The 22,924-nt window shown below is 43.2% G+C and overlaps 1 protein-coding gene across 1 annotated transcript; it reads left to right on the top strand.

Annotated features, from left to right (window-relative positions):
• The first annotated feature begins 7,443 nt into the window (after positions 1-7,443).
• Positions 7,444-15,984, top strand: LOC118593503 (sphingolipid delta(4)-desaturase DES1-like). The gene is made up of 3 exons (XM_036203015.1): positions 7,444-7,525; positions 14,392-15,134; positions 15,838-15,984. Exons 1-3 carry the CDS (start codon positions 7,444-7,446, stop codon positions 15,982-15,984), a joined length of 972 nt encoding a protein of 323 aa, XP_036058908.1.
• Positions 15,985-22,924: the final 6,940 nt, after the last annotated feature.

Here is a 22,924-nt window from a genome sequence, read left to right as displayed (position 1 = left end):
TACCTGTTCTGGCTGGTTTTGTGTGTCAACTTCACACAAGCTAGAGTCATCAGAGAAGGAGCCTAAGCTGGGAAAATCCCTCCTTGAGCTCCAGCTATAAGGCATTTTCAAAATCAGTGCTCAATGGCAGAGGGCGCAAACCATGGTTTCTGGTGCCATCCCTGGGCTGGTGGTCCTGGGTTCTGTAAGAAAGCAGGATGGGCAAACCATGGGAAGTAAGCCAGTAAGCAGCACCTCTCCATGGTCACTGCATCAGCTCCTGCCTCCAGGTTCCTACCCTGTTTGAATTCCTGTGCTGACTTCCTTTGGTGATGAACAGCAACATGGAAGTGTAAGCCAAACAAACCCTTTTCTTCCCAACTTCCTTTTGGGTCATTGTGTTCACCACAGCAATAAAAACCCTGACTAAGACACTTTGGGAAGAAAACAGTACCCAAGAGGAAAATTCTGGGAAAATTAGGCAAAATGTACAAAACTACAGCAGATGTCATTTTTATAACTGGATCCTGAACCCATTTTGGTGGTGGCAAGACAACTGGCTTTGGCATGATTTATGATTGGATTATACAAAGAAAAATGAGCCTGCACTTACATGCCTAAAAGACATGGCCTGCATGAGGGGGAAATGACCTTAGAAGACAAAGGAAGCAACCTGCGAATAAAGAATACTCTGGGGACTGCAAGGGCCAACAGAGAATGGATGACAGCAGAAGGAATAAAGGTCCTACAGAGAGCCCATCTGCCAATGGACTCTAAGACAATAAGTGGCTGGTCAACTGTAAAACACATTTAATGTTGTCGTGGTTTTCCCCAGTGAGACAATTTATAAACCCATTAGTATCTGTTCTAACACTTGCTAGCCACCTATCTGTCCCATGGCTGTGTCTAGAATAGGTCACAGTGGCCCTGAGTTCTTGTTTCTTTTCCGCTACACTTAGCCCTCCAGGGTAGGAGGACCAGACAGGTCCCAATCTTCCCATGTCATCTGACCATTGGGTATGACACAATCTCTTTGTCCTTGAATCTTGGTTGTGGAGCCAACTTTAGACAACCAGAAAGTAAGGGGGACTGACTGTGGAAGCAGCTCACAGAGGGAGCCATCTCTAGTGCCTTTTGCTGGCACCCCCAAACATGTCCACCCACAGGAGACTTTTAACATCTGGGGTTTTTCTGTTGCTGTTAAGGACAGAAACCAGGGCTTCCCATGTGCTGACTGTTATCAACAGTGGGATGTATGGGAGGACAGTGAATCCAGTTGTTAAGACGTGTTCTGACCCCTGAATGCTTCCTCCCTGTCTCGTTCACTGGTTTCTGGTAACCTAATGGAACATGATTTAAGCTTGCTGGTCTTAAGCGTCCTCTTAGCTGCCCATTACCAAATGTCTTGTTTTTGTGTGTACTCTAAGCCTTGAATTTCCTCACATTCTGTCCTAACCAACTTCCATTCCTTGGAGAAAGCTTTGGAGCTCTGTTCTTATGACCTGTTTCTCTTTCCAACAGTCCGGAGTCACTTTCCCTAAAGGTGAGGGCAGCACCTTGCATCCATCTGCACACAGGTCTCTTTGTCAGAGACTCCATTGAGTCAAGGGTGGCAGTGTGAGTGTAGCCCTTGGCTTCAACATCACTCTCCTGTCTTTGCAACATGGAGAAGTGAAAGGGAATGAGAAATTCTGGCCTCCTGCCCTTCATGGAGGCCCTGTAATCCCAGGCTGGGAAGTGAGGCCAGAGACTGTCTGGGATGCCTCTGTTATGCTGAGCTGGGAAGGAGAAAAACAGCCTGTCATGCATGGTTCAGACACCAGGACACACCCCTTAGAGATACTCATATTTTCTTGTGTGAATGTTGATGAGACAGTTTCTAGAGATGTTAAATTGTTATTATGATCTCATAGAGTGTTTTATGATTGATTCACTATAGAGTAGATACACAGATCTGCGCATACCTTCACTCTGGCAGTCAGTGTTTCTGAAACTGTATCCTACTGTGTCTTCTATCCACATGCCTCTGATAATGGGGTGCGGGGGACATTTTTCACATCAACCTGGGCAGTTTACATAAGCTCATACTCCCAGACTCATTCCTTTGGGTATTTCTACCCTGCTCTGAAGAACAGAAGGCCCTGCAGGCTGTTTCTAAAGCTCCACATCAGCTGGATTCTGGCTGTTTGCCTAGTGAGAGACAGGAGGAAAGGCAGAAGGATAAGTCAAGGACCTGTCCCTTCTTTTCTATGATTCAGATCCCACTTGCTGCAGTTTGGGCTCCAGGTCCTCCCAGACAGGTCCTGGGTGGCTCCGCTGTCACTGGGTGATGTGGTGATGAGGTCCTACTGTCTCCTGCCTGAGGAGGAGGCCTTCCAACTGAGGGACAGTGTCTTCCTTGTCCACATGACTCTGAACTTTGCACTATCTGTGTAAACAGTGCATCACAATAGAACCCTTTTGTTACCAAGACGTGAAAGTGTGTGTTCCTCCTCATTAGACCCTGACTGAGAAGCCACAGTGCTTCTTGTGCTGAGAAGTCCTTTGTTTCTTGTTTCCCCTCCCTCCCACTGGGTGTCCTCGTATTGTACATCAGAATCCTTTCTTGATCATTTGCACTGCAGTCCCTTTCTCTTGACTTGACTTTCCATTCTTGTCTTGTGATAAACAGATCTTAACTGTTACCTTTTCCACTCTTGGTTTGTGGCTCCAGAGCTGGGTCTCAGGACTCATCAAACTAAACATGCCCCTGACCACTGAGCTATACTTTTAGTGACCAATGTGTTTCCATGATGGTTCATGCTTTTTGTCTTTAATAAATCCTCCCTAAATGTAATAAAAACTACATGTCTCCTAAGTTTAAAAATAACTTAGTTTCAGCCTGTACATTTTAGCCATAATCCACCTGAACCGTGTTAGTGTACAGTGGCGTGGGTTCATCTCACTTAAAACTCTTTCTTCCTCACTCATCTTAGGAACTCGTACTCATAGTATCTCTTTCGGGAACCTCTATTCTGCTCCATTGTTATGACCTTTCTTCATATGTTCATAATATATATTCTGTCTCCTACAGAGTAGGTGTTTACTCTAAAATTCATCGGTTACAAATCAGTGTTATGGTATTTCTACGGAGGGCCCTGGAAAAGTGAGAGTAGAGATCTCATACACAGGGCTAAAGCCCTTATAAAAGAGACACATGGCAGCTTCCTTCTACTTCTACCATGAGGACCCTGTGAAAAGATGTTCTCTATGATTTAGGAAAAGGGAGCTCACCAGACAGTGAAGTTGCCTGTGCCAAGGTTGTACACTTGTCTGCCTGTGAGTTATAGGGATATGTTTATTTTTTTGTAACCCACCAAGTCTTTGGTAATTTGTTACAGCATCCAGAGTTAGCCATGATACTCTATAAGTTACCTATTAGAGCAGTATAAGAATTTGCAATCTCTGACAAAGTCACTTTTTTTCTTCTTTTGCAGTTATCTTGGTGTGTCTTCATTGTTACTCCTCCATGTAAGCTTAAAGAGCATCTGGTTGATTATTGCCAACAAAATTATACTTGCAAGTTTGGTTACAATCGGTTTGAATCTGTAGATCAATTAGCTGAATGGGAGAACTTATGTTTTATGGAATTTAGCTCCCAGTCTATAGTATGGTCTATTGCATGGTGTGTTCAAGTCCTTAGTGTCTTTCCATAAAGAGCTTATGTTACTGGATGGAGTTTGGTGCTGGGCAGTGGTGTGTGCTTGTCACCCGCAAGCCCTGGTTCACTCCCCCATATACCTCCCACCACATGTTGACATTGGATCCTAAAGACCTTGAAATCTTTGGTTAGGAGTGTTTCTAGATGCATTTTTATGTTCTCATAATTGTTTTTTGCTCAATGTAATTGCACCTTTGAAACAGTTGCTGCTGCTCTAAAAAGCACAGAGTGAAGTGATTTTGCTCACTAATTTCCATTTATTTATCGTTTATTCTGACAAGTAGGTTCCACTGGATTGTCTGCAAAACTGTTGCTAACTTGGTCTTATTACACTTTTTCCTCTTTCTGTTGAAGTCATGATATAAGTTCCCTCACAGTTCACTTTTGTTCTTGAGCTGAGTTGAGAAGGAAAAAGAAAGCATGAGGAACCATCTGGCTTTCATGGGATAACCAGACAGCCCAGCATCTCAAAGTGGCCCTGCTTGCGACATGTCACTTAAGCAGTAGATTGGCAACTGGGAACTGAGGTATCCAAACCAGAGATGTGAGGACAAACCCACAGAATCCCACAGAACCCCATAGAAATGAGTAAGCAACTCGGCTGACGGAGGTCATCCCTATGAAAGAGGGGGGCCCAGAGCTCTGGGAAGCCAGTGTACCGCAAGAAAAGGGACACCAGGGGAGGCAGCTCCGGGGTGCAGACTCTGAGACTGCAGAACCCGTGGGACTAAAGATGCCAGCTCTAAATGGCACAAAGACCTCTAATTCTGGGCAGTAACAGCAAATCCAAGGGAGGCCTGAAGGGCAGAGGACAGAGGGTGGGGTGGAGTGCTAGCCTCATGTCAGTCCTGCTCTAGTTACAGCCACATGTGGGACAGTTTTTACTGCAAATGCTTGTGGTCATTACTAATCCAAAAGCACAACAGTAACAACAACAAAGTAATCAGATATTTACAGGCAAAAACTGACTGACAGGGTGTAGTGCTCACTTGCTATCCAGAAGTAGATGTTATGATCAAAGTTTATTTAGAACTTACTATAATTTTTCTTTTGTGAATTAACATTGACATAGCATCTCACAGGCCCAAGCCTTTTCAGGTCATTCTAAGAGTTCAGCTGAATGATTATTCAAATGCCTGTTCAAAAATTAAATGGTGGCTGGATATGTTTGCATGTACCTGCAATCCCAGGCTGAGAAAGAGGATGAGATGGGAGAGCAGCATGAACTACAGAGGACACCTGTCTCAAATACAGAAACCAGAACAAATGAACTAATTAGAGAATGGGAAGGGGGAAGTTCGTGTGGAGGAACACACTTATCTCTCCTGATACCCAGCACCATCAGGGGTTATGCAGACACTTCCAAGTCTTTGACAGAACACTGGATGGATCATCTCATCGAAAATCTCTTGCCAAGAATAATATAAGATATGAAAGCTAGATAAGAGATTCAGGCCATTTCAAAGCCCAAAGCATCTGGTCTGTGCTTCTCTTGGTTGGCTTCTCTGTTCTTACAGCACAGTGAGAGGTTCTGAAACTGCAGACGTGGAGGTAGCTAAAACAAGGCTCCCTCTCATAGTCATTCTAGAGCTCAAGTACTTTTCTTAGAATTTGCCAAACACTGCTTTTAAAAAAGCTCCATTATGATCTGAATCATTTTTCCCGTTCCCTTCCCTAGAGTCTACATCTACAAAATCTAAATGTGACAGAAGGGGGTCGGGTCTGAAAAGCTCTCCAGCAGTCAGGAAAGGCCAGCTTAGGATGTACACTTGAACTTGATATCGAGAGGGAATGATAAAAATGGCCTAAGCATGCACCAGTTTATGTTACCAGCAGGCTCCAGGCTTGGTCTGAATCAGGGGCGCTGACAGCAAATGAAAAGTTCCACCCTACACAGCCAAGGGTGGGGAGCATTGTTGTGCAGAGATCCACAGTGGGCTGAACCTTCCCCCAGCCTGTGAAGAAATCATAGCTTTGAGGAGGGGACTTGGAAGAAACTGAAGAAGTGCTTTTGCAGGTTTTAAGAAAACAAATAGTAAATATTCCTGGGAAATTGCTCTACAGTTACTGGTGCCTTGGCGATGTGGGACACACTGAAATCACAGCACCCTGGGGGAAGACAGGAGGGTGACCGCTGGGCATGGTGTAAAAGTATTCATCCTCTCTCCTACTTACTCTGGCACAATGCAGTCACTTCTTGGAAGTCTTGCATAATTTTTGCATATGCAAGGAAGCAAGTACATTTATTATGTATACTCACTGTTCTCTTCATACCTACTGCTTTACATTTAACATATGCCTTGGGGACCATTTCATATCAATACACCAAGAACTGTAGCATATATCAGTAGTAAGTACAGCATAACTTTGTACTTTTCCCTGGCATTAATCTGGTACTTACTTCTAAAGGATAAGAACTCTTTTGAGAAACTATAACCATAATACTATATCCCCTTTAAACTACTTCTTATCCTTCTCCTTCCTCCTCCTCCTTCTCTTCCTCCTTTTCTCTTCCTCCTCCTCCTCCTTCCTTCCTTCCTTCCTTCATTTCTTTTTCTTTTTCTTTTTGGTTTTGGTTTTTCAAGACAAGGTTTCTTTGTGTAGCCTTCAATGTCCTAGAACTAGCTCTGTAACCCAGGCTGGCCTTGAACTCACTGAGATCTACCTGCCTCTGCCTCCCAGGTGCTGGGATTAAAGACATACACCACCACTGCCTGGTTCTCCAGTGAACTTTCTAGCAGTCACTTCCCAATACCTCCACCTATCTAAATTAAGTGCCAAATCAGTTTTTATGCACTTTTTCATCTGAATGTTAATAAGACAAGCATATTGAAGTTAGTTATACATCATTTAGATAGCCTTTAATGCACAGGCTACCCATTCTTTATGCTCCTTGAATCATAATTACCGAAGATCCCAGGCCACTGTGGGGAATGCTCCCTATGGATGTCTCAGGCTGACAGCATCTCTGTGTTCTCTGGGTATGTGGTGTGGCGTTTGTAGTTTGGTGTGTCCTTTTACCAGGAAGCACGCTGTCTGTCCTTCAGTAATCCTAGGCCTAGTTAATTGTTTGGACACAGAAGTGGTAGTTATTTTAGAAACAAAATGTCCCCTCCTGAAGATCTCCATGACCTTTGTGAGAGGTGCTAGTTACAGAAATGCATGCATTGGAATGACAGATTCCATTTCATCTTTCCCTCTAACAAATATCATGTTTCCATTTTGTTCAGCACCACACAGCCTGTGTTTTCCTTCTGGGCAGGAGAAGCTTTACATTTAGAAGCCGACACACACGGTCTGCTGATCATTTACTTTGGAACTCAATACACAATTTGGGCGGCTGCCATGTATTAAGGCGGGTATCCTCTTGACTTGGTGAAATTGTCACAACCCTTCAGGATCCTCCAGTTCCAGGAGGTTCTGAGCAGCAGCCTTGTCTACTCAGAGACATTTCCTTCCTTTTTTCATCTTGTCCGAGAATGAGGGGCTGACCCTGGACACCTGCAGGACAGCAGGAGCTGAATCCCACAGGTGCTCACAAGCCACAGAACCTCACAGCTAACCACCTCTTCCTAGTCTGGCCCCAGAGCTAGGCCAGAGGGCAGTGACTGGGGAGAGTGGGCGGGGCAAGCTAGGCTCTGCCCCTCTGTTACTTTACTCAGCCTAGCAAGGCACCTGCACACCAGAGCCTGCAGCATCCTCTAACTCCTTTGCTTTCAAGAGGTTGGACGTGGTGCAGAACACAGAGAAGTCCGTGCCCAGCCATGGGGAGCCGCGTTTCTCGGGAAGATTTTGAGTGGGTCGACACGGATGAACCGCATGCGCAGAGGAGGCGAGAGATCCTGGGTGAGGTCTTGAGCATATGCTCCAGAGTGTGTGGCTACTGCTCGTGCCCCGAACAGAAGGAGAGGCCTGGGCTAGGCTCAGGGTGCTCACAGCTTGGGGATGCATGGGACTTCACAGATCCCCAAAATGAACTGCCTGCTTGGTGAAGAGGCAGAGGCCAGTCTCTGAGCTTGAGCACCCTCAGCCCAACCTGCTGATTCAGGCTAAGGAGCTCCAGACTGAGAGATCCCAGGCCTTATCCACTAGGTAGGAGACTCTTGGGACGTCCAGTGGGTTTCCTGAATAACCTGCCACTGGAGTCTGAGGCTCAGGAAGAGGTCCTGGGAGATCCTGGGGTCCCTGGAGCCGAGTACACACGATCCAATGCAGATAGGTCCCAGTGAGGGGCAGTACCACCCTGGGTCCCAGGGCTTGTTGGAGAGGACAGGCCCTGGTGTGCTCACATCTCCTGTCTTTGTGAATCTACCACAAACCTGGGACACCTAGGGAAGTTTATAGACAATTCTCATCCTTTTTAGTTGTCAGGGTGAAGAAACTGAAACACAGATGACCAGGCAAATACAAAAACACCTGGCTTGTCCTGACAGTTGTTTAGGGCTTTAAGCCAGACTAGCCAGGTCTCATAGCTCTAGAGTATACAGGGCCCTTCCATGTTCCCAGGGAATTCTCTCCTCTCTCCCAGGCTGCCCTTCATGGCCCACCAGCCTTTTGAGTTGGGTTCTTTCCGACATTGCCTAACTTTTCCTCATTCCAGTGTTCTGCCTTTTCTGCCTTTTAGAAGATGCTGTGAGAATGAGGGAGGTCAGTGCCAGGAGGAGGATTGTAACCGGGTCAGACTGCCTGCAAAGAACAGCTTCTAACCTGTTCTCTGTTTAAACCCATGACACTGATGAGATGGGCAAGTGTGAGGAGCCACCCCCTCCAGTGCTGGGGACCAAACCCAGGGTCTCACACAGCAGCTCTACACTGTGGCACACCCCCAACCCCCGGAGGTCTCTGCTGTACAAAATAGTTCCCATCCATTTGTCCAATAAAAAGACCAGACCCCAATCTTTATGAGTATCTAAAGTTAGAAATTTCTTATTTCATGAATGAGTTAACACTAGTGGGTATGAGAACCTTTGAGTTTCATGTTAAGGCAGCATTTAAAAGACTTCTGTCTAGCTCTTGGGTTTCTTCTCTCTCTCAAACAACATTGCAGCTTACTTGTACATATTTTTATAAGGTATCATGTAGTACCTATTATCTATACTTTACCTACATATTGCCTCAGAATCATGTGATGTCCACCTTTACAAAAACTGACTCTTAAACTTAGCTTTCTCTTCAATAGTCAGAAAATCAAGGAAGCAAGAGAGTGTTAATTGATGCTTTCTCAACCCTGAGCCTTTCCCTAGAAACTTATCACCAATGAACCATATCACTTACATTTCTTGATGAAAAATACCATTTTACCCCTCAGTGTTCCATTTCTGGAGACAGAAAAGAAATAACTTTAAGGAAGAAGAGTTTGGGGGTTCATTTAAATTACATCATCAAAATGACAATGTACTTCTGAAATATATGTCTTTACTTTGGGGGAAGAAACAAATCCATACACTTTAAATCTATAGTTAGAGTTAGTGTTAAAAGTTCATTTCATGCTTTATGAACAGTCCCCCAGTGGTTATTCATGGACAAAGGGGATCAAAAGAAACTCCACGCTGCTCCATTCAGATGGCTTCTACTCCTAAAATGCACTTTAGCTGAAAGAGTGTATCTGGGGTGCAAGTGCTAATGAGGGGGTGCTGTACTTCCCACTGCTGCCTCTTTGAGCCCACACCTCTGAGAGGTCAGAGGACAAGGGCTTCAGCCCTTCACCACTGCTGGGGCCAACAGTGTCCTAGGCCCTTGCTACTGTAGAACTAGCCTCAACAGTGCTCACTTCCCTACACCAACCACCAGTTGCACTGTCGGAGAAGCCACACTGAGGCCCTCACACCCTCTGCTGCCCACAACACACCGCTTGGACCATTAGCATGTCCTTGCTGTCATAACACTCCAGAGGACAGTGGCTCTTGCTGACTCTGCAAAGTATACATTGTGCCAAAGTCATCACTCACAGCCACAGATGGTATAGGGAGACTCTAGTGGGAATAAAGTCAACATTGCATATCAAACTGACACTTCAAGGTACATCTTCAAGGGAAAGCCACTCACTTCCTAAGAATTTCATAAAATTGGCAGAAATATATGATCTACCAGATACACCCAAAAATCTCAAATGTACAAAATTTATGTAAAACTGGGTAATTCAATGTCAGAAAAAAAATACTGCTTAGCAATAGAAGCTATGGAAACTATTGTGAATGAAATACTTAGGAATAGAAACTATGGGAACTATTGTGAATGAAATACTTGGCAAAGGATTTAGGAGAATAGGGCTGGTTGGGTGTTTGTACAGCTATGTGAGGTCCAGGCAACATACTTAATGGGCAAAGAACTAAAAAATATTTCTGTGCATTCAGGAAGAAGGAAAGGATTCCAGTCACTGTTCAGTTTGGTATAATACTAAGAAGTTTTAAAAAGAGCAAATAGGCAAAAGAGAGACAGGAAATAAAAATAAGAAAGTGGAAGGTCATCTGTTATGTTTGCCCATGTGACTATACATGTAGGAAAGTAAACTCCACACAAGGATATTGGAACTGACAAATTCAGTAACATAGCAGAACACAAAGTCAACATACAAGAATTAGCTTATTTGCTGGTCATGGTGGTGCACACCTGTGTTCTAGCTACTTTCGAGACCAAGACAGAAGGTTTGCATGAATCCCCAAGTTTGAGAACAATCTAGCCAACATAGCAAGAATACATCTTTAAAAACTCTTTACCTCTGGGGCTGGAGGTATGGCCCAGCAGTTAATAGGCTCTACTGCTCTGCAGAAGATCCAGGTTTTGTTTCCAGCACTGACATGACTGCAGATGGACACTTTTCTGGGTCCTGTCCTGGTCCCACAGTCCTGCAGCCACTTTTAAAATTATCACACAGAGGCTTAATATTAACTACAAGCTGTTTGGTCAATAGCTCAGGCTCCTTGCTAGCCAGCTCTCTCATCTTAAATTAACCCATTTCTATTGATCTATGTACTTGCATGTAGCCATGGCATTACCGGTCTACTGGCACATTGCTCCTTGGGCAGTGGGCTGGCATCTCTCTGACTCTACCTTTCTTCTCCTCTATCTTTGCTTAGATTTCCCATCGAACTATAACCTGTCTTGCTATAGGCCAGAGCAGCTTCTTTGTTAACCAGTGGTAGCAACCCATATTCATAGCATACAGAAAGACCATCCCACTCAAAACATCTGTTACTCTAGTGCCAGGGTATCTGACACCTTCCTCTGGCCTCTGAGGGTACAAGGTTTACATATGGAAATACATACATTCAGGCAAAACACTCATATGGATGACAGGGTTTCTCTGTGCATCCCTGGCTCTCTAGGAACTTGCTTTGTATAGACTAGGCTGGCTCTGAAATCACAGAGATCTGCCAGTCTCTGTCTCCTGAGTGCTGGGATTAAAGTTGTGCTCCACCATGCCCAGCTGGAATAAAATATTTTTTAATTTAATTAAAAATCCTTAGTTTCTCTGTATCCCCCCCCCAAAAAAAAAAAAAAAAACTTGGTGAGAAGGAGACACTAAGTCAGTCACCCTCATAGTTGTAAATAGTTAAACAGCTCAAAGTAAAACTTATTAATGAAATAATTTTCAACAATGAAATTACATAATATTGATGAAAAATTGAAGTAGACACACAAAATAATGGAAGTATCCACATATATGATACTGAAATTTTACTCTTATCAACATATTAAAAAACTGACTCAAACTGGGCTTGGTGGCACACACCTTTAATCCAGGCCAGCCAAGTTATGTGGAGGGACCCTGTCTCAAATCAAAATGAAACAAAATAAGCCTCAAAATGAATCAAATACCTAAGTGTAAGACCAGAAATAACTGAAAGAAATCATAGGGAACACAAGTGAAGATATTGGTAAAGACAGGATTTTCCAGATTGGAGTTCAAAGGCAAACACACAGAAAAAATTGAGAAACAGTGTTTTACTAAACCAAGTAGCTTCTGCAGAGCAGAGAGAGTAATCAACAGAGTGAGATGGACAGATGGACAGAAGATGTTCAGAATGGAAGATAGCTGCCAACTAGTCATGTGACAGGGATAATAGCTAGAATACATGAGGGTTATTTAAAAACAACAACAAAGCACCCAAGTAATCCAAGTGTAAAGGGAGTAAATGAGGGCTGCAGAGATGGCTCAGTGGTTAAGAGCACTGGCTGCTCTTCCAGAGGACTTGAGTTCAATTCCTAGCAACCATATGGTGGCTCATAACCATATGTAATGAGATCTGGTGCCCTCTTCTGGCCTGCAAGAACACATGCAGGCAGAACATTGTGTACATAATAAATAAATAAACCTAAAAAAAAAAAAAAAGGAGTAAATGATCTGGAGACACGCCTCAAAACAACAACCAAGTCCTCCCCCGAAAAACAATAACAAATGGCCAAGAAATAGATGAAAAAATTAAATTCTCAGTATCCTTAGACATCAGAGAAATGTAGACAAACCTACAATAATATCCCACCCCAACTAAAATAACTGTCATTATTTTAATAATGATAAGGATGCAGAGGAAAGGAACTCTTAAACGCTGCTATTGGGGGTATAAACTATACAGTTATTATGGAGAACAGTATGGATTTTTCTTTTAAAAATTCTGAAAAATACTATTATTTCCCCAAAACACCACAAATAAAATTTTCCATCTAATCCTCTCCCGTACTTCCTGCTGCACCTGTAAAGTGGATAAAATCAGCATACAAAAGAGATGCCCGCACATTCATATGTGTTGTGGCAGTCACAATAGCTAAGTTATGGAATTAGCTGAGGGACTCACCAACAAGCAGCAAGGATAAAAAGTGTGATGTGCACACACGACAACAATCCGTTACACCATGACAAATAAGACTAAAGTGAGCCAGAGGGACATCTCAGAAGTCAACGAAGTCCTTGTCATGCAGGCTGGTGGACCTGGTTCAGATCTTCAGCACCCACATTAAAGCCAGGCACAGCTCCAAGTCACTCTGGAACAGGGGGCACAGGGACAGGAGGATCTCTGGGGCATCTTGGCTAGTCAATCGAGTCAAATCAGAGAGCACCAAGTTCATATCACCAAGTGATAGGCCCTGTCTCAAAATATAAGGTGGAGAGCTGGAGAGATGGTTTTGCAGTTAAGAGTCCTCGATCTTGCAGGGCAACCAAGCATGGACATGATGGCTCACAACCATTTGTAACTCTAGTTCCAGGTCTGATGCCCTCTTCTGACCTCCATGTACACTATGCACACACATGGTGCACACACATACATGCAAGCAAAACACTCACACACATAAAATAAAAAATATTTTAAAAAAAGTAAATTATAAGGTGGAGAGTGACTGAGGAGCATCTCCCAACACTGACCTTTACACACAGAACCATACACATGCTATAATTTGTAGCTAATGTAGGGAACTAGAGCTTAGTGTGTTAAAGGTAACATCAGAAGTAGAAGGGTAAGTACCACATCTCCTTCACATGTAGAAGCCAAAACAAGTTGACTTGGAAATGGAAACACTGTTGCTAGAGGTGAGGAAGTGTGTGGAGGAGAGGTGGGAAAGGGGAAGTTAGATTTGATCTGCACAAGGATGTGTGTGCCAGGAATAGAACCTGGCACATGCAAGGTACGTGAGCACACACACACACACCCATAGGTGATATCTATATTAAATAAGCATAAAAGCAAGTTTTATATTTAATTCCCATAGAACTTTTGGATGAAATAACAAAACTACCTGTTAAAGTTTTAGCTCAAGGGATTTTTTTTTTAATTTTGAGTATTCCAAATTAGTTTCTATGTCCTGAGAATATTTTTTTGAGACATCATCTGTACATAGTCTTGGCTGTTGAGGAACTCACTATGTAGCCCAGGCTGGCCTCCAACTCACAGAGATCTGCCTGCCTCTGCCTACTGAGTGCTGGGATTAAAGGTGTGCTCCAGCACTGTCCAGATCAACCAGAGTTTTGTTAAAACCTACATTATACCTTTTAGAATGTGGCTAATTTTTCCTAATTGCTACATATATTAATATTTCATCTATATCATATCTTTTGCTCAAGGATAAAGACACTTAAATTCAAGAATATCTAGGAAATGAGTAACTACGCACCTTTATTATAGTACACCGTGTTTCTCATATTATTTGTTAAGTGCTCAAAGTACTAAATGGTAAATGATAATTATTTCTTCAAGGGACTAATACTTTACTCAATTTTGATTTGTCATTATTTCCTTACAGGAAGTATAATATTGAGCTAGGAGGCTTTCCTTAACATGTATATGTGTGCATCAGGTGTGTGCTGTCTGGACAGTGAGCCCCAAGGATTCACCTGTCTCTGCCTCCCTAGTAGGGGGATTAAAAGATCATGCTAGTGCTGGGCGGTGGTGGCGCATGCCTTTAATCCTAACACTTGAGAGGCAGAGGCAGGAGGATCTCTGTGAGTTCGAGGCCAGCCAAGGTTGCTACACAGAGAAACCCTGTCTCGAAAAACCAAAGAGAGAACAGGAAAAAGGAAAGGTCATGCAAGCAAACTTGGCTCTCTCATTTGGGTTCTGGAGACCAAACTCAGGCCCTCCTGCTGGCTAGCAAACTCTTTCCACCTGAGCTCTCTCTCCAAGGCCTCATAATTTCTTAGGTGTGTTCATTGTAATTTTTTTATAACTTTAATTGTAGTTTTTCACTTATGATTCTTGTTGTATTTTTTTTTCTTGCAGCAAAGTATCCAGAGATAAAATCCTTGATGAAACCTGACCCCAACCTGATCTGGATCATAACTCTGATGGTTCTCATCCAGCTGGCTGCATTTTACTTAGTGAGAGACCTGGACTGGAAGTGGGTCATATTTTGGGCCTTTGTCTTTGGTAGCTCCATTGACCACTCAATGACTCTGGGGATCCATGAGATTTCCCACAATTTCCCATTTGGCCACCACAAGGCGCTGTGGAACCGCTGGTTTGGAATATTTGCTAACCTCCCTTTGGGACTTCCATACTCGATTTCTTATAAAATGTACCATATAGATCATCATCGATACCTTGGAGCTGATGGCATTGATGTGGATGCTCCTTCTCATTTTGAAGGCTGGTTCTTCTGCACCACTTTCAGGAAGCTTATATGGGTTGTTTTTCAGCCTTTGTTTATTTTTCTTCGGCCTTATTTTGTCAACCCCAAACCAGTTACTTATCTGGAAACTATCAATAATGTGACCCAGATAACTTTTAACTTTATAATTTACTATGTTTTTGGAATTAAATCTTTAGTCTACATGTTGGCAGCCTCCCTGCTTGGCCTGGGTTTGAACCCAATTTCTGGGCATTTTATAGCTGACCATTACATGTTCTTAAAGGGGCAAGACACCAATTCATATTATGGGCCTCTGAACTTTCTCATGTTCAATGGGGGCTACCATAATGAACATCATGACTTCCCTAGTATTCCTGGAAGCCGCCTTCCACAGGTAAGTGAAGTTTTGATTTATTGTTTTAGTTTCTGATCATTATATTATCCAAATTAGTGTCCACTTGCTCATTTTTAAAGAAAACTGGTATATAGTATCAAACAAAAATTCACTTAAAAAATAAAGCATAATGTATATGCAGTGTCTGACAGCCTAATTTTTACTAAAGTTCACTCTCTTACATTTGGCCATTAAAATTAGGATTCAGAAGTGTTACAATATGTGCAAAATTCATTACTTGGTAAAATAACGCAATGGGTATAAAGAGAAGACGTGCAATTGGAAGGAGAATTTGGCAGGGCCAGGCCTGCTGAGACTAGGGGATTGACATTATCAAATATGCCGTATACATGTATAAAATTCTCAAAGAATGAGATAAAAACATCCATCTTAACAAAGCCCATGGGATCAGTATGATGGACGGATGTTCATTCTACAAAGGAATTTGATTTTAATTGAGTTATTTTACCAAGTAATAAATTTTGTACATCTTCTAACACTTCTGAATCCTAATTGTGCATGTGATCTGTAGACTGTCCTTATTCATGAAGAACTGCAGGCAGTCTGAAGGACCATGAGCAAAAGTATTGCCCTTTGGCTGGTTCGGTATTTTGTCCCTCTGTCTCTCAGACACTCACTCACCTGTCATCTTGAGGCCTCAGTAACACTCACAGTTCACCTTGCTGTGTTTTTTCACTTTCAGGTGAAGAAAATAGCAGCTGAGTACTACGATAAACTCCCCCATCACAACTCCTGGGGGAAAGTACTGTATGATTTTGTGATGGATGACACACTGAGTCCCTACTCCAGGGTGAAGAGGCTTCCAAAAGGGAACGAGGTTCTGGAGTAAATATCCCCAGAGCCAAAGAAAACCCTCTCCAAAGCTTTATTATTATAAGTAATATGTGGAAATATCTCCCCACCCTGGCTCTCTCCGGTAATTTGACTTAGGGCATCATACATGTGCAGCAAGAGCTCTGCCAATGAGCTCTGTTCCCAGCCTGATTTTTTGCCTGGTTAAACTTGGGATCAGTGATGGTTAGAAGCTTTCTTGCTATAATTCAAACTCAGGTTTCTATGATATCAAGAATTCACTCTGGTTTTCAGTCAGCCTGACTGTTACAGTGCTCACCTCTGCTTACAGGGAACTTGCTTATTGAATTATATCATTCCTGGTGGTATCTTCATCTATGTCTATCACTTTGTAAGCACATCATGAATTGCCTACCTTACAAGATTTTTACCATTAAATTTTACTTTAATAAAAAAAGCTAACCAATTGCTCTGTCAATCAAAATGCATTTACTGTTGGTTTTCTGTTTGTTTGTTTTTTGGTATTTCACTGTCTTTTCTCTATATTATATGGCGACATTAGTACTTGGGGAAACTTGACTATAAATTTCCTTCCCACAAGAAGGAAAGAAAGTCTCAGAGACCATGGTGGTACATACCCATAGTTTTCATTTGAATAGGGAGATCCACTTTTTTTTTTCTTTTCCCCGAGACAGGGTTTCTCTGTGTAGTTTTGTGCCTTTCCTGGAACTCACTTTGTAGCCCAGGCTGGACTCGAACTCACAGAGATCCACCTGCCTCTGCCTCCCAGTGCTGGGATTAAAGGCATGCGCCACAACCGCCCGGCTTACCCATAGTCCTAAGTATGGTCCCAGGAAAGCTGGGAAGGAGAATCACTTGGCACCCTCTACTGCACCTAGCTCTATGTAGTTTACGGGGCTTTGAACTTGGATCACATTCTTGTTCCTCAAGCATTTCGCCCACCGAGCCATTTCCCCAGCCCCATTACCTGTTTTCAAAGGCTCAGAGAGCTGTGCATGCATACCTTGGGAAAATGACCATCCTGCTTCCATTTAACATCATCATCTCCTTTCAGTATGCACACTGGAAAGGAAACGGTCTGCTCCTCATCAAAAGGAAAAGGAAAACCAAGATCCAAAATATGAAGTAAATTCTTTCAAGTTGGCCAGCTTCCTCTTACAGTGGTGGGGAACCAGAACCACATCTAGTTACCCTCATTCTAAGTTTAAGGCTTGTCTACCGTCTATAATGACACCCTTTGGTTACATATCCACAAAGAGCCCCCTTGCTTGCATATGAAAGAAGGGGCTGGGAAGTGGTGTCTTTAGCTGGAAACTGGGTGTCTAATGCTAAGACAGAATTTCAGTAATTTGGAAGAAAATCATTCACAGTGATGGCTGGTTCCTTCATTCTCCTGTCATCTCACATTCCAGGGGACGCAGCAAGCTGTTTCTGCCTCCAGCTTGGGCTTACAGAAATAAGGAAAGCTGAGAAGGAAATGGAAGCCAGGCATGGCACATGCAGACACATCGCACACATCCCCATATTTGTGATGGGCAACCTTGCAGTATCTGGCTCGTGCCTCTCTCTTACACACTGTGTCCTACCTCCCTCCTCATTGCTGTGTGCCAGCTCCAGCACATTCCTTTGTTCCATGCTCAAGACTGTCACAAATTAGGGCCTCCTCCACTCCCCTGTACTGCTTCCAATACAGCCAGCTCCTTCCCTATGCAATTGCTTAATCTTTTCAGGTTTATTAAAACCAACCCTGAGACAAAGATCAGGGTAAAGTGGCTTCTCTGGAGTGTTACCTTCGGGGAAGAGTGAGGGAGTGGGAAGTAGGTCAGAAAAGTAAGAGAAGCACTCGCAAAGGAAGCAGTAGGGACCACAGAGCAACCAGGCTGGAGCAGCCAGGAGAAGTAGGCCAGTGGGCAAGGGAAGCTGGTCCCCTCTCTGACTCCTGGGACAGTTCATGGACAGCCTCACCGATGGCAGTCCTTCAGCTCTTCACGGAATTGTACATTCACTGTGTTCTCTCCTCTCTCTGCACATTACAGGAGTTTTAAAAGTCTCTCTGAGTAGGAAGGAAGCAGAGCTGCACACTGACCTGCTTCAGCCCCTCTTCATTAAGGGTTGGTCTTGGACACTTGAGTCTCTGTAATGTGGAAAGGGCAGAGGAGGTTCTTAGGCAAGGAAACTCATGCCAAAGGCCTTTACACTCAGGGTCACTGTCACAGGAGAGGAGGTACCTGACCAGAAACTGTGCTGCCCACTGGTGTCACACCACCTCTTCCACATCACTCTCTACCCCAAGTCTTAGGGGACTAATTAGGGCCTTGCTGGCTCAGTGTGGAAGAGGACCCTGCTATGCCTGGAAAGGAGAGACATTCAGAGTTCAAGGAACATGCCCACAGTCAGCTAGCACTAAGGCTTGCCTCCATCGCCCCCACTCCCAGCCTTTAAGGAAACAACACTATCAAAAATATCAAAAGGTAGCCAGGCATGCTGGTGCACACCTTTAATCCCAGCACTCTGGAGGCAGAGGCAGGCAGATCTCTGAGTTTGAGTCACCCTGGTCTGCAAAGTGAGTTCCAGGACAGCCAGGGTTTATGTAGAGAAACCCTGTCTGAAAACAATATGAAAACAAAAGTTAAAGAGTGTAAAATTTGGGGCTGAAGAGATGACTAGGTTGTTGAGAACACTGACTGGTTTTCCAGAGGTCCCGGGTTCAATTCCCAGCCCCCACGTGGTGGCTAACAATCATCTGTAACTCCTGTTCCAGGGGTTCAACAACCTCTTCTAGCCTCTGCAAGCACTGCATACATGTGGTGCATAGACATTCATGCAGGCAAAACACTCATACACATTCATCTCAAAGAAAAAAGAGTGTTACTTTAAAAGGGGGGCAAGACATTATCACAAGCTATGAACACAGAGAGGGACCTTCTGTGCTCTTAACATTGCTATTTCCTGGCTTGAGTTAGCTCCAGAAAGCAGGGAGTGTGAGGAGCCAGGCACAGACTAGCCCACACAGGTTCTGAAAAGCCATTTGTCAGAACTCTTTACTTCACCCTTCTGTTGCTAAAGTGAGTCACAGAAAGGCAGCAAAGTCAACTATGAGCACACTGACGAAAGGCCAGCCGAACACTGCAGCGTTTGCTGCTGCTCTTTCCTCTGGTCGGATGGGCTGAGGTGATTACTTTCTATCAGTAGATGTGAAAGCTTCCTGTTCCATTTCTCCTCGTCACTTGCTTCATACGCACAACCCCATCCCAGGAAGTGTAAGGGCAGAAACCCCTGTGCAGCCATCCCTGCTGTGACTTGCTTCAGCTGTGCCACGGTCCCTCAGCTCTCTTACAGCTGCTGTGACAGAACCACCTGAAAACCAGGGGCGCCTGCCAGCCTCATTCTAGGCTGCACCCCGTGACAGCCCTGCTCGAGCCCCATTGCAGGACAGCTTGGTGGTCTTACAGTCACTGTTCTGTCTCTGCCTCCCCATCTCCTCTCTGTGGCAGGTGACTCCAGTAGAGCACCATGTTCTTGGGAAGACTGATGACAGGGAAGAATAGTGATCACTCCGTTTGGCAGCTGGCTTTGTAGTTCTCTGACTGGGCAAGTCTGGACCCTCCCTCTGCCTTCATTGTGTCCAGTCGATTGTTTTATCACCAATTCTAGTAGTCACACTGTGAAGCAGGAACTCCTGCCACCTCTGCCATAGTCAACACCCCTGGCTGGGGAGCAGCAGATGACAATGTCTGACTTTGTTTCCAGGGACCTTCAAGGTAGCTCAAGCTGTTTGAAGCCACCCACTCCTCAGGGAGGTGCCTAGCAAAGCTCCCCAGAGGTGCGTCTCCCTTCACTTCTCTTTCTTCCAGTTCTTCCCCCAGTCCAGACTATCTACTTTTCTTCTGTACCTTTTTCTTTTTTTCTTTTGCTTTTTCTTTTTTTTTTCTTCAGACAGGGTCTCACTACCTAGCCCAGGCTGGCCTGGAGTTGGTGACCTTCCAGCCTCAGACTCACCAGGAATGGGATATCAGGTACCACCCTGTGCTACCATACTTCTTTGTAACATACATGTCCCTAACTCTAGTCCTAGGGGGCTAACTTGTGACTTTGAGGCTCTCACCTCCTTACATATTCGCCTATGTAACTCTTTTCCAAAACCCATGTTCAAAGTGCAACATTCCTCATAGTGGGCAACAGGGCCTCACCCAGTGATGGAATTATAACAAACATGACTGTAATAATACCTGAGGAGAACCAACTTGAAAAGAGGACGTGCTGGATCTGGAGCAGAGCTCTAGAGGTTTTCAGCCCATGAGTGGTTTTCTGTTGCTTTCTGCTACTGGAGGCTCATTGGCTTTGGCACCACAGCAGCAGGCACCGCTTCACTTAGCAGGAGCAAAGCGGAAGAGGAGAGTAACGAGTCTCCAGTGACCTAGCCCCCATTCCTATAGACCCCACCCCTGCAATGAACACCTGTAAGCTGGTCTTCATGGGTCAAGTCTATTATATAAATTACTCAGTGTCGGAGACAGGATGATCTCAGGTTCAAGATTTCCTGTGCTGCAGAGGGAACTCAAGGGCATTCTGGACAAAAAATGGGGTTCCTGAGGCTAGGAATATTGCTCAATGGTAGAGCACTTGTCAAACACCCTTAAGGCCCTAGTTTTAATACCAGTATCATAAATAAATGAATAAACAAATATTTGTGGTCCATTGACAGAGTCTTTTGGGTATATTCCCAGGAGTGGTATTTTGCTCTAGGTTTAAACATGAATGTATTATATAATTTTAGATTGCTAAATGTATAGCTGGAAACTGTGGGAGTTCTACTTTTAGTTATCTTTTTTTTTTTTTTTTTAACACACACTAATCTTCATAGTTGCTTCACTAATTACAACACACACAAGTGTGTGGGTGCCTATGGAGGCCAGAAGAGTGGCTTAGATCCCCTGGAGCTGGAGTTACAGGGGGTTGTGACCCAGCCAATGTGGGTGTTGGGAACTGAATCACTGTCCTCTGTAAGAGCAACACGTGCTCTTAATCACTGAGCCATCTCTCCAGCCCTTGGTTTTTTTAATGATATTCTGACTGGGGTGAGACTGAACCTCAATATAGCCTTGATTTACAATTTCCTGATGTCTAAGCATGTTGAGCCTTTATTCATGATTTTCAGCCATTTGTATGTATTTCATCTTTTAAGAAATGTCTATTCATTTCATTAGTCCATTAATCAACTGGATTCTTTGTGGGAATATTTTGATATTTAAAAATAAGTACTCTACATATTAATCCCCTATCAGATATACAGTTGATAATTTCCCTCCCATTCTCTAGGCCGACTCTTCACTCAGCTGTTTCCTTTGGTGTGAGGCTTTTAAAGTTTGTGCAATCCCATTTGTCAATGGATGCTTATTATTTTCTGAGCTATCAGAGCCTTTCAGAAAGAACTCACCATGCCTATATCTTGAAGTGTTTGCCTATGTTTTCCTCTAGTAATGTCAGTTTCATTTTTATTGTTTACTCTAAGACTTCTAACATTATATTAAATAAGAGTGAAGAGACACCAGGAACGTCTCATTACTATTTTCAAGAAAAATGCGTTTTTGTTTTACCTTCACTTACCATATTTTTGACTACAGATTTACCTCTCTAGAGGTACATTGCTTCTACATTCAGGGTTTTTAATCAAGAAGGGGATGATCATCTTTGTTAAAGGCCCTTTTTGCATCTATTTGGATAACCATAAAACTTTTCTGTTTTTTAATGCTGCATATTTCATTTTTAATTTGCATATGTTGAACCATCTTTGCATCCCTGGAATGAAACCAACTTGATCATGGTGAATAATTTTTTAAATGTATTGTTGGTTTCAGTTTGCAAGCATTTTTTTGAGATGTTTTGTTATTTTTTGTTTCATTTCTGTTTTGTGGTTTTTGAATAGGGTTTACTCTTTACCTCTGGATGGCCTGGAACTCTATAAATCAAGCTGGCCTCAATCAAACACACAGAGCTCTGCCTCCTACATGCTACATTTAAAGGCATGTGCCACATGTCTGGCTAATTGATAAGTTTTACACCCATAATCATCAGGATCATTGGTTTACAATCATCTTTTTACCTGTACTACCAGTTGGGGTGTCAGAGTTAGTACTAGCTTCATAAAGTGAGTTTGGTAGTTATTTCTTCCCTTAGTATACTATGGAATAATTTGAAGATTAATATTAATTCTTCAATAGTTCTCAAAAGATCTGGTAGAATTCAGCAGTGACTCCATTTAGTCCTGGGTGGTTTTATTTGGGGAGTCTTTTTTATTATTGCTTTAATTTTATTGCTCATTATAATTTGCTTCAGTTGTTTAAACACCATTGATTTATTTTTGATAGTCCATCTATTTCTGCACGTTTATCTATTTCTTCTAGACTTTCCCATACATTGAAATACACGATTTCAGGGTATTCCTTATTGATCCTCTGTGTTTAATGGGTTATATCTCTTGTAATGTAGTACTGTCCCTTTCCTTTTCTAATTTTCTTGATTTGGTTCTGTCTTTTGTTTGGGTAAGGGCTTGTCAGTCTTATTTACCTCTTCAATAAATCAACTGTTTCACTGATTATCTTATTCTTTGCATTTCCACTTCATTGTTTTTTATCTTTACGATTTCTTTCTACCTTATCGAGTTAAGTCTGTTCTTAATCCATGTCCTATACTGAAAGGTGAGAGAGAGGGCGTGAACAATATGAGGAAGGACAAAAAACGGTCTACAAAATTAGATAACAAGTACGGAAAGTCAAAAGGGGAAGGAAAGAGAAGGGGGACAACACAGAATAAAACATTATATGCGATACTCCACTTGCTCTATCTAATCTTTGATTTAGTCTCTATATGTCTTAGAGTTTCTATTGTTGCAACAAATCACCATGACCAGAAGCAAGTTCAGGAGGAAAGGGTTTATTTCCATAGCATTCATCAGT

The sequence above is a fragment of the Onychomys torridus genome, chromosome 11 (assembly GCF_903995425.1).
Source record: "Onychomys torridus chromosome 11, mOncTor1.1, whole genome shotgun sequence".
Classification (NCBI taxonomy): Eukaryota; Metazoa; Chordata; class Mammalia; order Rodentia; family Cricetidae; genus Onychomys; species Onychomys torridus.
The sequence above is the reverse complement of the archived record's forward strand: the minus strand, read 5'-3'. Positions and strand labels throughout refer to the sequence as shown.